Source organism: Pan paniscus, chromosome 21, assembly GCF_029289425.2.
Source record: "Pan paniscus chromosome 21, NHGRI_mPanPan1-v2.0_pri, whole genome shotgun sequence".
NCBI lineage: Eukaryota > Metazoa > Chordata > Mammalia > Primates > Hominidae > Pan > Pan paniscus.
In genome coordinates, this window is record NC_073270.2 from 16,767,641 (window position 1) to 16,786,627 (window position 18,987).

At 38.6% G+C, this 18,987-nt stretch overlaps 1 protein-coding gene across 8 annotated transcripts in view; it reads left to right on the top strand.

The window, feature by feature from the left end:
* The window catches only part of MACROD2 (mono-ADP ribosylhydrolase 2), a 2,054,393-nt gene that overhangs the window by 1,872,915 nt on the left and 162,491 nt on the right, over positions 1-18,987 (top strand). For all 8 annotated transcript variants that reach the window (XM_055105084.1, XM_055105083.2, XM_055105081.2 and 5 more), the window contains exon 10: positions 14,289-14,336. In XM_055105084.1, coding sequence (XP_054961059.1) covers positions 14,289-14,336 — 48 coding nt within the window. The remainder of the gene's footprint in view (positions 1-14,288; positions 14,337-18,987) is intronic.

Sequence of the window (18,987 nt, forward strand, 5' to 3'; positions counted from 1 at the left end):
TGTCAAATATTTGTTATGTGCCTACTATGTTCCCAAGGCTGCTACATTGAAGATATTGTTCTTGTAATAGTCCTGAAGGGCACATATCATGTAAAACAGTTGGAAAACAATATTAGCAAATAATCAAGTATAACATTGATACGGTCATAGCACCCAGGAATTCAGAGGCAAATGTGTATGAGGACCAGATTGATTGGGACAGTTTTCATGAAGAATGTGGCACTTTCAGTGATCTTTAAAGAATGAACAAGGTTAGAGAAGTTCACGTCTGGTGTTGGGTAAGCAACATAGAGGGAGAATGGCAGTTCAGATTGGAAAAATTGTAAAATAAAGTATGATGCTTATATCCAGTTTGTGAAGCCCTGACTGAGAAATTTTGACACTCTTGTCAATGTATTATGCAATTGAGCCTAAGAGTAAGTCCTTGGTTGAGAAATAGGATAGATTCTATATTTAAGAAGGATTAACTCAATTCACGACTTGAGAGACTGGCCTTTCAACAACACCCATGCCATGGATTCATCATCTGCTTTTATTGAGATAGTAGTGAACAAAGGCTAAAGAAAAGTCAGTAAATTGACCAAAGTCACATAGTTGGGTATGTCTGAGCTCAAATCCTTTCCACTCTGTAATGCTTCTTCCCTTAGCAATCCTGAAAACATGGACAGTTGTTTGAAGCTACTTGTCTGCTAAAAAAGCCACATATTATCCATTTGCATTAGTAGGGCTAGAGCTCCTGAAAAGCTAGAGCTCCTCCAATCATATGGTATATCCACATGTCCTCTTTCCTTCTTGTTCTTATCTCCTCTCTGGTCATCAGTTTTCCAAGAATAGTAATGAAGCACACAGTGTCATGAGCTGCTAAGGTTTTCTTTCCTCTTGCTATGTCCGAATAATGATTGGAAGATAGAAGCTTGAAGAAGGGGTGGTGAATTCCTGAGAAAGGTAGCAATTGTCTAATGATGAGGTCAACAGAGACAAAAGCATCTATGGTAAAGGGGAAGAAATGCTAGGCTTGTTATTATAAGAAGTGGTCTCATCTTGTCACAGCCACCTTAACACTGTGTGGCTTTGCGCATGTTGTTTAACCTTTTTCTGCTTCAGTTTTGTCATGTGCAAACATGCTAATGGACCAATTCCAAATATAAGGAATAGTAATATAAATGAAAATTCACTAGATATGTACACCAAGCATCATAAATGTTTAAATATCCATGTTTATTTCTTATTACAATTTTAAAAGTAAGTAGTTCAACTTTTGTGATCATCTTTGAAAAATATATAAAACTTCTTATCACAGAAGTAAAACAGGTTTATAGTGAAAAACAGATAAGCAAAAAGAAAAAAATACAAACTATTTTCTGTCTTATAATCTGGAGATGAATTACATTTTGTTGCTTATCCTTCTGATCTTTAGAAATGGAAAATGCAAACAGCCAGAAATTAGTCTTATAACTTGCTATATGTCATTTAACATAAATCATGAACATATTTTTCCCATCATTATGAATTCTTCCATAACTTAATTTTAATAGACCCAAAGTTTACTCAAAACCATACTATTGAACTTAGGAATTATTTCTGTAAATTATTTCTCTATTTGCTTATAAATAATAATTTTTAAAAATCATCTTTGTAGTTAAATATTGGCATCATCCTCATTTAAAAAAATACTTTTCTAAAAGTGGAATCACTTTTTCAAAATATATGCAAAACCAAGACACTTTTGCTAGTAATTGTCAAATTGTTCACTGTGTTTGCAGCACTGCAGTTGAATGTCATGTACTATACAACTTACAGGGATTACCATCCACAGGGACAGAAATATAAATGCCCGAGCCTAGCATTAAGCAACCTGAGTTTACATTCCCATGAGTGGTACATGAGAGTTTATTTTTTTCCTACCTTTCTCAGTGGGTTACATCCTACTGTTTTAATGTTAGCACTTTTATACATGAAAAAAAGGTAATTAATGGGTAACAACATTCATTTATTTTATTAGTAATATGGTTTAACATTTTTCCAGTTATTTGTCTAAATTTCTTACACAAAATTGCTGATCATAACCCTTGTACATTTTTATTTCATCTTTTTCTTATTGATTTATAAGAACTCTTTGTATATTTAGGTTATTAATCTTTCAAATATATGTTGCAAGTGGTTTCCCAGTTTGTCATTTGCCTTTGTGATATTCTTTTATAACCAAAACAGTGAGAAAAGGTAGAAAGATAAGATTTTAAAATATATAAAAAAGAAAGAAGGAAGGAAGGAAGGAAGGAGAAAAGGGAAGATGAAAGGACGAAAAGTCTGAAGGTTTAAAAATAGAAAGAAAAGAAGAAACCCTTTTTAATGAAAGAATGAGGTTAAACCAAAAACTCAAAAATGACATTGATTTTAAGCCTATGGACTTCGCCTCACAGAAAACCATTTTATTTCTAATTAGATTGTTTGTAGTTCTCCTCTTCAGACATTTTATTATTATTATTTTTTATTTGTTATTATACTTTAAGTTCTAGGGTACAGTGCACAATGTGCAGGTTTGTTACATAGGTATACATGTGCCATCTTGGTTTGCTGTACCCATCAACTTGTCATTTACCTTAGGTATTTCTCCTAACGCTAACCCTTCCCCAGCCCCCCCAACCCCCAACAGGCCCCAGTGTGTGATGTTCCCCTCCCTGTGTCCATGTATTCTCATTGTTCAACTCCCATTTATGAGTGAGAACATGCAGCATTTGGTTTTCTGTCCTTGTGATATTTTGCTGAGAATGATGGTTTCCAGCTTCATCCATGTCCCTGCAAAGGACATGAACTCATCCTTTTTTTGGCTGCATAGTATTCCATGGTGTATATGTGCCATATTTTCTTTATCCGGTCTACTATTGATGGACATTTGGGTTGGTTCCAAGTCTTTGCTATTGTGAATAGTGCTGCAATAAACATACATGTGCATGTCTTTATAGTAGCATGATTTATAATCCTTTGGGTATATACCCAGTAGTGGGATGGCTGGGTCAAATGGTATTTCTAGTTCTAGATCCTTGAGGAATCGCCACACTGCCTTCCACAATGGTTGAACTAATTTGCACTCCCACCAACAGTGTAAAAGCGTTCCTATTTCTCCACATCCTCTCCAGCGTCTGTTGTTTCCTGACTTTTTAATGATCACCATTCTAACTGGCATGAGATGATATTTCATTGTGGTTTTTATTTGCATTTCTCTGATGACCAGCAATGATGAGCGTTTTTAAATATGTTTCAGACGCTTTGTATACAAAGCAATCTGCTTCCTGATTTACCAAATGTGGTAGGCGGAAAAATGTCCCCCACAAAGACGTCTACAACCTAAACCCCAGACCCTGTGAATATGTTAGGTGGCATTGCAAAGGGGCAAATAAGATTGGTGGTGGAGTTAGGGTTGCAGTTAGCTGACCACAAGATAGGAATGTTATTTGGGATTGATTATAGAGGTGGGGTCAATGTCATCAAGAGAGTTCTTAAAATTGGAAGAGGAAAGCAGAAGAGGGAAAGCAGAAGGAGCTGTGACTGTGGAAGAATGTTCAGAGAACTGCACCGTTGCTGGCTTTGAAGATGGAGGAAGAGGGCCTTGAGCTAAGGAACATGGGCATCTCTAGAAGCTGGAAAAGCGAGGAAACAGATTCTTTCCTGGAGCCTCCAGAAAGGAAAGCAGCCTAGCTGATATGTTGATTTTAGTCTAGTTCAACCCATTTGGGACTTCCGAAGTACAGAATTGTAAGATAATAAGTTTGTGTTGTTAGTAGAAATATGTTACAACAGTAATAGGAAACTAATACGCCAGTCATCTATGAATAAGTAAAAGAAACACAAGAGAAACTTCTTACTCAGTCTGAATTGTACATTTTTCCCCCAAATGATACATTCAATGTAGAGAAAAACTAGAGTAAAAGAATTCAGTATTTTCTTTAATTATGAATGTTTACAAGTACATGGCACATTTATGTACTTTAAATGTGCAGATCACATTGCTGTTTAGAATTCTACAGGACATGCTCTCTATAATGTAACATAAATGAGTTAACTGCCTTCTTAGGAAATAGGTGCTAACCATTTCCATTTGATGGGCCTCAAAAGCTGCAAACACATTTTGCCTTCAATGAAAATCCAGTGAAGTGTTGCTGTAACCAAGCAACCTGAATGCAGGAACAAGCAGCCGGCATAGACAGAAAGCAATCTGTCCCTTCCAACGGAGGAGAGTGTGCAGTGAGTGTAGCAAATGCTGATAACCAGCAGAACTAATGAAGACCTGGGAACATGAGCCTTGGCTAAGCAGAGTTTGATCTCATTAGGAAGTTCTGGTAAAACAGACACAACTAAATGCTATTTGGAGAAGGGAGGGAGGATGTTGTAGTCATCTTTATAGAGACCGCTGCAGGGTGCTTTTGAAAGGCCTTTCAAACATTCTGGGTAGACTGGTTTTGGTTCTTTAGTTGAAAACATTGAGGCAAATGCAGGGGAAAAAAAAGTCTTTTTAGGAATAATATATAAATAAAATAATTCTTAAGAAGGCACAGAAGTAAGAGTAAAGACAAAAATAAACAATAGGGAAACTAAAATTTCTGCAAACTATATTCCACTTTATGTATGAACCTGACTTTTATTGTCAGCCACATGTCTTTTATATATATATGTATTTTTTTAAATTACACCTTAAGTTCTAGGGTACATGTGCACAAAGTGCAGGTTTGTTACACACGTATACATGTGCCATGTCGGTGTGCTGCACCCATTAACTCGTCATTTACATTAAGTATATCTCCTAATGCTATCCTTCCCCCTGCCCCCCACCCCATAGCAGGCCCCAGTGTGTGATGTTCCCTTCCTGTGTCCATGTGTTCTCGTTGTTCAATTCCCACCTATGAGTGAGAATATGCAGTGTTTGTTTTTTTGTCCTTGCGATAGTTTGCTGAGAATGATGGTTTCCAGCTTCATCCATGTCCCTACAAAGGACATAAACTCATCCTTTTTTATGGCTGCATAGTATTCCATGGTGTATATGTGCCACATTTTCTTAATCCAGTCTATCATTGTTGGACATTTGGGTTGGTTCCAAGTCTTTGCTATTGTGAGTAGCGCCGCAATAAACATATGTGTGCATGTGTCTTTATAGCATAATGATTTATATTCCTTTGGGTATATACCCAGTAATGGGATGGCTGGGTCAAATGGTCTTTCTAGTTCTAGATCCCTGAGGAATCGCCACACTGTCTTCCACAATGGTTGAACTAGTTTACAGTCCCACCAACAGTGTAAAAGCGTTCCTATTTCTCCACATCCTCTCCAGCCCCTGTTGTTTCCTGACTTTTTAATGATCACCATACTAACTGGGGTGAGATGATATCTCATTGTGGTTTTGATTTGCATTTCTCTGATGGCCATTGATGATGATCATTTTTTCATGTGTCTGTTGGTCAGCCACATGTCTTTGAAGTGTTGTCTGTCTCCCTCACTTGCTGGTCACTCCATAATCCACTGCAATAACGTGACTGTCTCTGCCTTCCTACTGCAACCATCCTTGTTGAGGTTATTAGAACATTTTTGATGGCTTGAACATGGGAACTGAAACCATTGCATATTTGATCACATGACCCTTTAGAGCTCTTCTCACCTTGGACTGGGCACTCTTTATCCTGGCGACTGCTCTGCCATCTTGTCTTCCTGACCGTCATCTGTGTCCATCCCAGCCCTCTCTGGTGTACTTGCTTGCACACGTCCATCTCCAGCTGGGAGTCTCTCAGGTGTCTTCAACTGAACATATCCAAAATTAAATTCAAAATCTGTTTCTCCACTCCTCAATCCTCCTCTTCCTAAATCCCATATCTCCGTAACTGATGCTATAATGTGCCCAGTTGGGCAAGCCAGAAGCAGCAGCCTCAGGCAGTGCCTTTTATTTATTGCTTGATTTATAAAGTAATTAGATTTGAGTGCTCATTTTGGCCAAGGATCAGTTGAAGGAAAAAAAAAAGTTCCCTTTTTTTTAAAAGAACAACAAAATTTCTCCTGGCTTTATCAATCACCTTCAAAAAGTAGATTTAGCAATTTGTTAGATGCAGTGAGTCCAGATATTCAACTTAATGGCAGGAGTCCTACTCAGGGAGGACTCTCCCTTATCGGACATTCTTTGCCTGAAGTTTCTGCTTTGTCAAGTCCTACAAGAAGCCATGAGGATAACGACCTCTTCCCTACTACGTAGAAGCCCTAAACAAAGCTTTATTTTTGCTAATAATATTTCTTTTCTCTGCAAATCCAAATTGTTCCTAGAAGCTTTTGGTAATGAAATATTAAAAAGATGAGGAGTGCACAAGAAGCCTGCGGTAAGAAATTAAGCTCTAAGGAAGAGAACTTAGAAGCATGTGAAATAAAACCACAGCAGGATTATCGTAATTGTTCTCCTTGACAGACCTGCCCATATGTACGGATGTTCCTGAAAATTTGACAAGGGAATTTTATGATCAATTTCAGGTGTCTGTCCATTTTTTTCCCTTGGGAGTGGAGAGGATACCTTAATAGCTTATAAGGGTAACATTCCCCTTCATAACACCCTCCTTTTCTCATGCCACCCACAGACCTCCTTGAGGCTAGTCTCCATTCATGCTCATGTCTCCTAGCCAATCTAGGAATCCTGGCCATGGACCATGATAATCTTGCCACTCAGCTGCATGGTAGCTGAGTGACTTCAAGCACATAAGAAAGCATACAATATCTTATGAAAAGCGTAACTGTTCCTCAAACCCAACAACCATGTGGCTTGGGCACCTCTTACCACATTAGTGTTAGTGAGACATCACAAGTTAGTTCAGTTGAAATATTGGACATCTACTCTTTTGAAAGATTCTTCTTCAACAGACCAATATTGGTGCTTGGGACCAGTGGCTCTCAAACTTCAGTGTGCATGAGTGTCACCTGGAGGGTCCTTTCCCCAGAGCTTTGGATGCAATAGATCTTGAGTGGGACCTGAGAATTTGCATTTCTAACAAGTATTCAGATGATAGTGGTGCTGCTGGTCCAGAGAGTACACTTTGATAATTACCTTAAATAAAGTTCTACAGGATTTTCTTTGCTTGTTTTTGTTTATTTCACTTCCCCAAAAGACTGTATTAATTATGGTGGCTCTAGGTAATGGAGTAAGACAAATCTGAAGTCAATCCAAAACCCATAGCATACTTCATTTTCCAAAGAAGTGTGGACTATTTGCTGTTGGGAAATGACAGGTACCTGCTCAGAAGACAAGTATAATAATTAAAACAAAAATCATTCACATTAACTCTGTCTCCAATAAAAGAAGGTGAAATCAATGTTATAGAGCTCAAAGTAGGTTAGACATTTCCTTATGAAGGGGATTCTGAAGTATATAAAGCTAGCTTTTACCCAAAACTTGTTATTCATGAGAAACTAGTTGGTTTTCACATATATTTTGTGATCAAAATAAGAACTTCGGTCATATTCATGTGTTTGTGTAGAATGCAACAGGGTAATCTAACACAGGAGACACAGTGAACAAAAACAGCGTCTGTTATGAAATTAACATCAAAGAGGTCCTGTAAGATTAAATGGAGCTTTAGTCTCTGTATGGTCTGTGCCTGGGAAGGAAAGGGGATTTTTCTGGAATTGGCATTTCTGAACACACAGAACAATGCCATCGGATTGATTGCTCTCTATTTAGAAATAGTATTTCTATCACTTTGGTAGAAACCTTTTATTTCATTTTTATCCTCTAACAAAGAAGTATGATGCTTGGAGAACTGTTTAAAAGGGCTGCAACTCTGTGCCCATGCTTCATCAGTCTCCTAACTACTTTCAAACTTTGAGTGGCATGACTCCCTACTTCCATAGACTATCACCTTTTTTTAATATTTTTTTTGTTCCTAGTTTTGTTAGAAAAATTCTTGCTAGCAATTTGTTGCACAAATATGACTCAAGCAAGCACATTACATAGAATAATGTTGAACTAAAGTAGATTTCACTAATATGTAATGGCACATTAGGTGCTTTGTAGAGCAAAAGGACTCTATGCTTGATTTTAATACAAATAATTGCAAAATATTAAGGCATGTGCTTTATAATTTTCAGTAAATTTGTCTCATAAAAAGTTATCTTTCAAAAGATGGTATGTCACTCCTCTGCTCAAAGTTGTTTAATCACTCCATAATTTTTCAAAAAAAGTTTGAATGCTTCAACCTTGTATATTAGTCAGGTTTTTGCAGAGAAAATGAACATATATTAAAATACATGGAAAGAGGTTTATCATAGCGAATGGCCCATATGATTATGAAGGCTGTTAAGTCCCAAGATCTGCAGTTGGCAAGTGTGAGACCCAGGAGAGCTCATGGCATAGTTTCAGTCTGAGTTCAAAGGTCTGAGAACCAATGGAACCAACCGTGTAGTTGTAGTCTGAATGCTGGCAGGCTTCAGACCCAAGGAGAATTAATGTTTCAGTTTGAATCTGAAGGCAGGAAAAAAACCCCAATGGCCAACTAGTAGAAAGGCAATGAGGCAGGAGGAGTTCCCTCTTACTCTCCAGGGGTCAGCCTTTGTGTTCTTGTTAGACCTTCAACTGATTGGATGAGGCTCACTCACATCAGGGAGGGCAGTCTGCTCCGTACCCATTCAAATTTTAATCTCATTCGGAAACACTCACAGACACACCCAGAATAATGTTTGACCAAATGTTTGAGCACTCTGGACTAGTCACCTTGACACATAAAATTAACCATCACTCCTGGCATGGAAGGTCTATATTATCTAGCCAGAACAGATCGGGTTAGTTGCAATTTCTCAGATAACTCTTCCTTTGGCCATTCATAGCTAGTTTTATTTCCTTAAAAACATCTTGATGGTTCACATCCACATGTTTTTCACAGATGAGTGTGATTACCCTTGTCTTTGTTTGAGTTCCCCAAGAAGCAGATCCTGAAACAAGGACTGAAGTAGAAGTATTTTGGGGCGGCGAAGGTGTGGCAGGGAGATGATCCCAGGAAACACCAGTAGGGAAGTGGGGAAGTGAGACAAGCAAGAGCAGGAGGCAGTGAGGTTAAGCTGTAAGCCAGTTACCACTGGACAACTGGGGCTCAATCCCAGTAGGAGTGAGGAGACTCAGGGAGATAGTACAGAACATGCTTTGAATTAGGCCACTTGGGAAGCAAGGGATCTGGGGTACTTATATGCAAATTGTCCATCATTTGAGAAAGGCTCAACCCTAAAGGGTGTTAATTCTCTGGTATTACTTGAATGGGATTCAGCAAGCAGAGAGAGCCCTCAGGCAAAGAGACCCAGGAGCTGGTGGCTCAAAGGCAGGCTGGCATGCACTGAATTGTCAAGGAACAAGGAGGTATAGGCAGGACATCCACATCTAGGCATCTACTGTAGCCTTTCTTTTTCCCTACACAACTTTAACTCACTCTTTAAGACTCAGCTGAAGTCTTGCCTCTTCTGGAATGCCTTCATAGACCTTCTCTCTGACTGAGCTGGCTCTTGTATATTTCCCAATACAACTTCTGTTTACCTCCATCAGATAATCTGTTACCTTCTTCTCTGTTGTTTTGCTTTTCTATATCATCCACTTTGTGACCTCCTTGAGGGAAAAGATTGCTAACCTGTATCTTCGTAATGGGTACACAAGGTAGAGCTCAAGAAATGGTTATTTGACTAGCAAAAATAGTTATAAAAATGATATTATAATGTAATCACTCAATGGGTTATTCTTGCCCACTGCACAGATAAAACTAATTCAGTGAGACAGCAGTATTGCAGTAGAGAAAGAGTTTAATGCAGGGCTAGCCAAGCAGAGGACAGAAGTTTATTACTCAAATCAGTCTCCCAAAAAGCTTGGAGGCTGCGAGTTTTATGGACAACAGGCAGGGGTCTAGGGATAGGGTGCTGCTGATTGGTTGGGGATGAAATCACAGGAGTGTGGAAAACTGTCCTCATGCACTAAGTCAGCCTCTGGATACGGGCCACAGGACCAGTTGAGTAATGAGGCAAAGGGCCCAGTGGAGTCAGTCAGTTGCCAGAATGCAAAAGTCTGAAAAACATCTCAGAAGTCCAACCTTAGGTTCTAGAATAGTGAAGTTATCTATTAGAGCAATTGTAGAGGTTACACATCTTGGGACCTCTGGAACAATGGCTGGTTATTGTTTAAATGTGCCTACATCTTAGTAGAATTCAGGCTTCTCTCATAATCGTGACCTTGGGGCCTTTCGTTAGTTTTACAAAGGCAGCTTCAGTCCTCAAACAAGGAAGGGATAGTTTTGAGAAGGACTATTATCATTCTTGCTTTTAGGTTAAACTAGAAACTAAATTCCTTCCAAAGTTGGCTTGGGCTATACCCAGAAATGAACAAGAACATCTTGTGAGGTTAGAAGCAAGATGGAGTCTGCTGTGTCAAATTTCTTTCATTGTTATACTTTTTCTATGTCAGATTTCTCTCATTGTCACAATTTTTGCAAAGGTGGTCTCAGTAATAGCAATAATCAGTATTTATTGAATGCTGATTCTGTGTAAGCACTTGACATATAATCCTAACCCTGAGAAGTTGATAATTTTATTATCCCTATTTTTCAGATGAAGAAACTGACATATAGGTTATATGTTACTTGGAGGCCAAAAGATAACTTCCCCTTTGCCCTCTGAAAGTTCACTAAAAATAAGCTGACAAAAGGCAGGTTAATAGAAAAATCATACAAAATTATTTTAACATGCATAAGCATGGGAGAATCGCATGAGAATGATTATCCACTAGCTAAATTGGGCACAGAAGCTTATCTCTTCTTCTTCATAGGGGAGTGGATAGATGGGGAAAGTGACAATTTTTTGAGGAGCAATAAATGATTATTAGGGAGAATGAATGGACCCAGGAGACAGAAATTAACTTGTAAATTATTCTCTTTGGAATTTGAATGAGCCCAAGAGGCAGGCATTATCTTGTGAAAAACATCTGTCCAGGTGTGGTTACATTCTCAGCTTTCTTTTCTGCAATAGATAATGAGATTTCAGGCAGAGGATGGAAGGCAATTGTGTTCCTTTTTTGGGGCTACTGTTTCTAGATAGATAAGGGAACTGCAGAGAAAATCTTCACCCTGTGCTTTGGGAGAGACAAGGGATTGAGAGATGGTAGTGAGGGGAAGGTCCCTCATATTTCAGGGTGAAATATTCTGGTATTCTTCTTACCCAAGATTTGCATACTTATATGTGGTTTGTCCTGGAAGTAAACCAAACCAGTCTGAGTCCAGACTCTGGACAGACTCTTAACCACTGTATGACTAAATCAGTGCGTGAATGAAATGAATGAATGAATAATAACCCCAAGCCTGATCCTTCCACACACGGGAGTCATTCTGGGGATGACGTTATTAGGACAGTCTATGTAGTTCAAATATTAGCTTCAGTGTTATGTTCTACATACAAGAAGACTTCCAAGTAGCTTAACTAGAAGTATCAATCCTTCCTCTGACACCTTTTGAATAGCATTGACTACCATATGTTGGAATGTATTTGCATGTCTTGGTTTCTTTACTACTGACAAGATTCTTAAAACAAACAAACAAACAAACAAAAAAACTGCTTAAGTTTCTATCCATCTTGGTGTTATCTACAGCCCCAAACATAAAGCCTTGTACACAATAGGCTAACCAGTGAGTGTTTGCCAGGTGAATAATGGAAACATAAGTGACAAGCAAAGGGATCTTTGACTCTTCCTTTATTTTTCCCCAGAAACTGTAGAGACTCTTTTTTATCTCTCTCTCCGAGATTCCAGAGAGTCTGTTGTCATACAGATTTTAGATGGCTCTGTAAAATAAAATTATATTTAAAGATATTAAGTTCAGGGAAGAATCTATGAAGTTTACTTTGTAACATTTTGGTAATCATTTGGTTAGAAAATTATATTTCTAAGAAATTGGTATTCTTCCTTCCAAAACTGCATTCATAGAATGAATTTAAAAATTATGTAGAAAATCATCAATGTTTCTAAAATATTTCCATGGTAAAATAATTACTTCTTTAAAAGTTAACTATAGTTATCAAGAATTGCCTTTCCAAAACCTCAAATGAAAGGCATTTTCTCTTTCCACTGACTAATAAATCTCTAATCATCATTGATGATCAATTCTTAGAAAAGGGGCAGACTGAGTAAATTTGGCTGGGATGACTAAATTACAAAGCACATATATAGGAGAAAGTTGCAAATCTTCACTGACTTCCCATTATTTACAAAGTATCATATAGCTAATATGTATAAAACACATAGAAAATAATATAAATTTAATTCAGTGGACATTTATTGATTCTAGTATATAAAATGAATGGCATTAAGTGCCAAGGAATATACAGGAACAGAAGACCTGGTCTCCATCTTTACAGAATTTATGATCTGGAGACAGATGTTTGAAAGAGAGATAAAATAACAAGTAGACTGTGTGACTTTATTATAATAACAGCTAATATTTAGCACTTAACAATGTTTCAATAGCTGTCCTAGTGCTTTACGTGGCATTATCCCATTTAATCCTTAGGAAAGCTCTATGTAGTAGGCATTATTATTATCCCACTATACAGCTGATGAACCTGAAGCTCAGGAAGATCAAGGTAACTTCTCCAAGATCACATGCCCAGGGGATGTATGGATGGAGGAGCCAGGATGCAAACCTAAGCCCATGTGTATTTAAAGTCCATACCAAGCAGGCAGTAAAAATAAGGTACATCAAAGAGCACATGATTCATTCAAACCTGGGGAAATCAGAAGCTATGGCACCTAAGCTTGCACTTGAAGGATGAAGGTGAATAGAGAGGGAGAAGGGCATTGCTAGCAGGACCAAGGCAGGTAGACGAAGCCGAGGGAGACCTTGAGAGATCAGAGAAGAGTTAAGTGTTGCCATCCATGTGGGTGGTAGCATGCATGTAACAGAGGAGGTGAAACTGAGAAAAGTGTTTGGCACCAGGTATCATTGGCCTTGAGTGTTATCGGGAAGAGTCTAGACTTTTCTCATTAGGCAGAGGGCAGTCACTGAACTGTTGTGAACCAGATCAGAGCTGTATTTTAAGACTGATTTGGCAGTCACGTGTAAAAGGAGTGAGATACAGGAGAGAGAAAAAGAGAGGAGCAGTTAGGAAACTGCTAAAATAGCTAAGGCAAATGGCACTGGGAGTCTGAATTTGTACTGCAATAATGTGAGGAGAGAGGACCAAACATAGAAACAGGAGAAGATTTGGCGCTAGCTGATATTTTAGTCCATTTGGGCTGCTGTAACAAAATATCATAGACTCAGTGGCTTACAAACAAAAGAAATTTATTTCTGACAGTTCTGGAGGCTGGAAGTCCAAGATCAAGGTGCTGGCAGATTCGGTGTCTGGTGAGGGCCCTCTTCCTGTAGAGAGCCATCTTCTTCCTGTGTCCATGCATGGAGGAAGGGGTGAGAGGTCTCTCTTAGGTCTCTTTTATAAAGACACTAATCCCATCCACAAGGGCTGCTTTCTTATGATCTAATCAACTTCCAAAGGCCTCACCTTCTAATCACCATCACCTTGGAGGTTAAGATTAAGCGTATGAATTTTGGGGGGATACAGATATTCAGAACATAGCACTGGTTGTGGGGAGCATAAGGAGAGAGACGACAATGTGTCAGAAATTCAAAAGAGCAAGCATGTCATCTATAGTGCAGAGGAATCACATGTCCTTGTCCAGTTAAAAGGGATTATACTGGGAGATGAGGGGAGCTAAATGGGAATGGTGCAATTGGTGGGACACTTGAAAGCACATGAGTGAAGGCTGGGATTTCCAAATGCAGCAAAGCAGCACTTTCCATGGTGTGGTGCGGGGATTTGACACGTGTCAGTCTATGATCAAATAATGATGTCCATACTTCTCAGATACTTGAAGTGAGCATGCAGACCTTTAACAAAGTTAGAACATGTGGCATTTAAAGTCTGTGATTTTTAATTTTGAGCAATTGAAATGACTGAAGTGACCATATATAATTTCTATAAGTAAAACAAACGATTGCATATACAGTTATAAATATAACAATTTTTAAAAGGAAATGTAAACTCTAGGTTTTAAATTGTGCATTAATGTGTATACTTTCTTCTTAACTTAGCATAATAATAATAAGACAACAGAAATGCATGCTTTAACAGTCTGTTTTCTACTGATCTGTTATCCTTTTCTTTGATTTTTTTAACTAATCCATCTGGAACATTCTTGTGTTTCCTACTTTCATATAAGTATTTCTTTATTTTTTCCTATTTTTTAACAGACGATAATAATGAAGAAGAAGAGGATGTTGAAATGAAAGAAGATTCAGGTATTAAATTCATACTTTTATTATTAGGGGGTAGGTAGGGTTCATTTTGTTGTTTATGTACACTTCATATTTTTCAACGAAAGACAAAATAAGATTAATAAAATAGAAATATATGCTCAGTGTTATAAAATTAAAAAGTAGTTGTTCTAACACTTAAGGTTATAGCAGTTGCTGTATTTAAGGAATAAATTTGACCTTGAGTTTCCTGACAGCGAAGGTAAAAATGGAACATGATGTTGTAGTTAATACAGTTATATAACAAATCACCCCCAAAACTTAGAGTAAGCTGAAAACAACCACTTCTTATGCTCATGAGCACAGCAGAGATAACTTAATCATCCTGTTCACAAGGTTTGGAGCTCAGCAGGAAGATTCAACAGCTGGAAGCTGGGACCATCTGAAGATTCACTCACTTGCCTGTCTAGTGATTGATCTCAACTGTCAGCTAAAATCTTAGCTGGGACAACTTCCTAAAACACTTGTTCATGGCCACCTTTATGTGGCCTGGGCTTCCTCAAAGCATGGCAGCCAGCTTCCAAAATGAGCTTCTCCTGGAAAAAGGGAGACACTGTATTCTCAGGCTTAGACATTCCATTGCATCACTCCATGTAATTCATTCTTTGGAATAGTCACAAGCCTGCCAAAATTCAAGAGGAAATGAAAATGAACTCAATCTGTTTTGGGGAGTGGTTCTATAGAGCGTGTAAGACCTAAAATATTGCTGTGGCCATCTTTGGAAAATACACTTTCCACATACTATATTTTGCTCTCATTATCAGAATTGAGATGCATGCCAACTCCTCAACAAAGCCCACTTGTTATGAGGAAAATCTAGTGGTTAAATGCACAGGTTATGGCCTAAGGTAGCCATTCAGTGTGTCTTTGATAATAAAGGCATAAATCAGTAGACCTGAATTCAATTCTAGCTCTATCAATTATTGACCTTAGGCAAATGTCATTTTCTATAAGCCTCAGTTTACAATTCTGGGGGCAATAATTCTTACCATATAGTTTTGTTTGGAGGATTAAATCAGATAACATACCTAAAGTTTCACACAGTGCTTGGACCATAGTAAAGATTCAGTAAATTATTGCTTTTTTTTTCTCATTCTAACAGATATTAGAAGGATATAGAGCTTAATTCTATGATTAAAAGCTCCTTGTTCCTCATTTTGGCAGTCACAGTGTTCTGACCATGAAAGAGGTATCTCAGAGGCCCTAATTTTGTGTTGCTTCTCATTTGATGCCAGAATTCCCTACAAATCACTGACAGGCTCAGTCTGGGCAGCTCCATCAGCAGGGAGCTCTTTAAATTCTGATGCATTTGATCTCAATACATGAGGTTTGATCGGTGTGGTCCTTCTCTATGTTAAGTTATATCTCTCTCCGTCCCCGGACTGCCCACTATCTTCAAGGGGAAATAACACAAGTTTCTTTTCTTCATAAAAGTTCATTGGAACAAGGATTATAGCTTCTATCTACTCTTCTCCAGTCCAAACATGTCTGATTCCTAAGGTTTCCTTGGACTTCCAAATGCAATGGATTCAGAGGGCATGAGAAGTAGAAGCAGAATCTAAAAGTCAGGAGCAGGAATAAAGGAGGTAGAAGAGGAACTGTAGCAGTGGCTGTTGGTGCCCTACTTATGTCTCCTTGGTGCTTGCTGTTATTTTATAGCACCAACAGCTTTCCAAAGAAAGTCCTTATGACTCTCTGCTGAGTGCTTTACTTGTCCTGGCAGCAAACTCAAAGCACCAGAGAGTTAATTTCTCTGGAGCAGCCCTCAACCAATAATAGACAGGAGTTGGTTGATTAATACCCACATCTGACTCATGTTCTATTCTAATGCTGTCTAGTAGAAACATAATGTGAGCCTCAAATGTGAGCCTCATGTATAATTTTAGATTTTCTAGTAGCCACATTGAACAAAGTGAAAGGAAGAATGTAAGACTAACTTTAACAATATTTTGTATAACACAATAATCCAAAACATCATCATTTCAATGTATAATCAATATAAAAATAGTCAGATATTTTACATTTTTTTTTCATACTAAGACTTTGAAATTGGTGTGTATTTTACATACACATTCCAGTTCAAACTAGCCACATTTCAACTACTTGTTGGCCATATGTGGCTAGTGGCTACAGTATTGGACAACATTGTTTGGAGGTCCCCAATAGAACTGAGTCTTGGTTGCCCACAGTGGAATGTGCTCATGAACACACCCAGTATTGGCTGCTTTCCTTTTCCTGTCTTTCTTCCCTACTCCTCCTGTGACACTTGCTAAAATCATCTCTCAAATTAACTGCTTAAAACTCAAACCCTTCTATGTTTACTTCTGAGAGAATAAGACCTAAGACAAGGACTTTGCTTGCCTTTTATAAAACATAGAGCTCAAGGTAAAATTTAAATTAAAATTTCCATTCCTATACCCATGTAGAATGTCTTATTGTTAAAAAGAACCATATGTTTAAAAAAGACTTTAAATTGTCACTCTGTCTTGAATTAACTTTCATGAAGTTAATCTTAATGCTTGCCATTCTCATTTATCCTGCTCACATGAAATGTCCTTGGAGTATCTTTTAGCTATGAGGGGTACTGCCCTTTCAAGCACCCAGTATAAGGGCCTTATCTTGCCATGGATCATTTGCCTAAGTGCTATAAGTACACATTTCTAAGCAAAGAGAGTTGGCTTCTCAATGAGATTTAGATAGCTATCCAAACCACTGAATGATTTTAAGGAAATCATTATTAATGCTAATGCAGAGTCCCCAAGTTTGGAGTCAGCATTTGAGGTTCAGCAGCATTAATTGGATCACCATTTCTGATTTTAGTTCCACCAGGTTTCCTGGGAGTTTTGTCACCAGCAGCTGCATGCAGCTGTTCAAGTCATATTCAATGGCCCAAGGATGCTAAGCCACTTGGGCAGAATGGGCTTGGGAGCTACTCCCAATTTCCTATACCTGAGTGCTGAAATCATGGAGGATTTTTGTGCTGAATGGTTCCAGCTGGCCTCACCAGACATTGGTGTGCATGCTGGCTTCATTCAGATCTCACACTTAAGCATGTCAGTCTCAAAGATGAGTCTAAACCAGCCTCCCAAGGCCTTTAACTGCTGCCTTTCCCCTGCCCTGCATCAATTCTTCTCATTCAAATAGAAAAGCTGGAGGGATTTTTACAAATGCAACTGACACTAATGAAGGGCTACTTGAGTGAGTCAACTGGCCAAGACATGCTAGTGAATGATAGTAAATAACAACTTGAATACCTAAACCCACTGGGGTGCTTGTAAATTAACTCTCTGGGTAAGAAGAGCCCCAGTGTGAAGAGTTTGCAGATTTCTATGGTATAAACACAAATACCATGGTCTTTTTCAAGCTTCCAAAGCATGAGGTCAATGAATAGGAGAGCTAGGGAGAGATGGTACAATTAGCTCGTGTGAGCTGGCTCAAGTCAGCCGCAGCACAGCTCTGCTGAGCCAGACTTTAATTGGGCATGTACTTTGTGCCAATAACGTGACATGCATGAACTCATTTAATACACACAGCAGTTCTACAAGGCAGGAACTGTTATTATTGAGGCTTAAAAGGGATTAGTTCCTTGCTTAAATAGCAGAGCCAGAATTTGAATCTGAGTTTGCCTGACCCCAAAATTCATGTCCTTTACTTTTTTGCTCCTGTCTCCAGACTTTTATAGTAAGTAGAGGCAGGAGCATTTCAGATGGTATCAGACATGGTCATCTGCAAGGGGAGGCTCTACTCCCATGGGAGGTAGAAGAAGCAGACTGGCCTAAGTGCCTAGAATTCCTTGTAAGTCCTTTAATCATCTTCCTTAATCCTTAATTCCTTAATGGCAAATGTTTTCCCATGTCCTTTCATTTCCATGACTATGCACTGTTGAAATTAGCCCCAGTCTGAGCCAGCAGGGACAGAAAATTATCAACCACCTATGGAAACTCAACCACATCACAGCTGGATGCACAGTTGAGTCCCTCAGGGGACAAAGCCATGCTCCTGGCAAATCTCCAGGTTTCCACCCTCTGCCAGACACAGGGCAAGCTAGAAAACATGATACATTGTCAAGGAGAAGCATGGGGGTGCTTTTGAAGAGAAGCAGAAGCAACTCTCTTCTTCACTCCCCCAGGCCAAGAGGGAAAGTTGTTCCTCCCAAGCCACAAGTAGAAACTTGGGCACAGAGGCCATATGTATCTGTGACTTTCATTTGCATGCCCCAAAACACTTCACCTGTGGTATCATGAAGTGATACAATACTGTTTCACAGAACATGTTTCATGTTCATATTCAACATGTAAGCATGCCCACTGACCCAAGGAGTGCTCTACAACTTTTTCAAAAATAAAATATTAGTACTTTAGGGGGTGCTTAGATATTTCAAAATGTGGCACATGGAAGTCTTTTTAAATAGTACCCACTCCCCAGGAATTCCCATTCTGGTGGAAAATGAAGACCTAGAAATGTAACTCACAAAAATGCAAAAAGTGATTTGGAGAAATGCTGGTTTGGAGTTGAATTTTCAGCATTGGAAACTCTCTTCTTGATCCCAGTTGCAGACGACACATTGCAGTGACATAGAAGGGTTAGATTTTTCTCCCAGTGAGGTTGCAAATGTCTCTTTGCCCATTGTATGAAT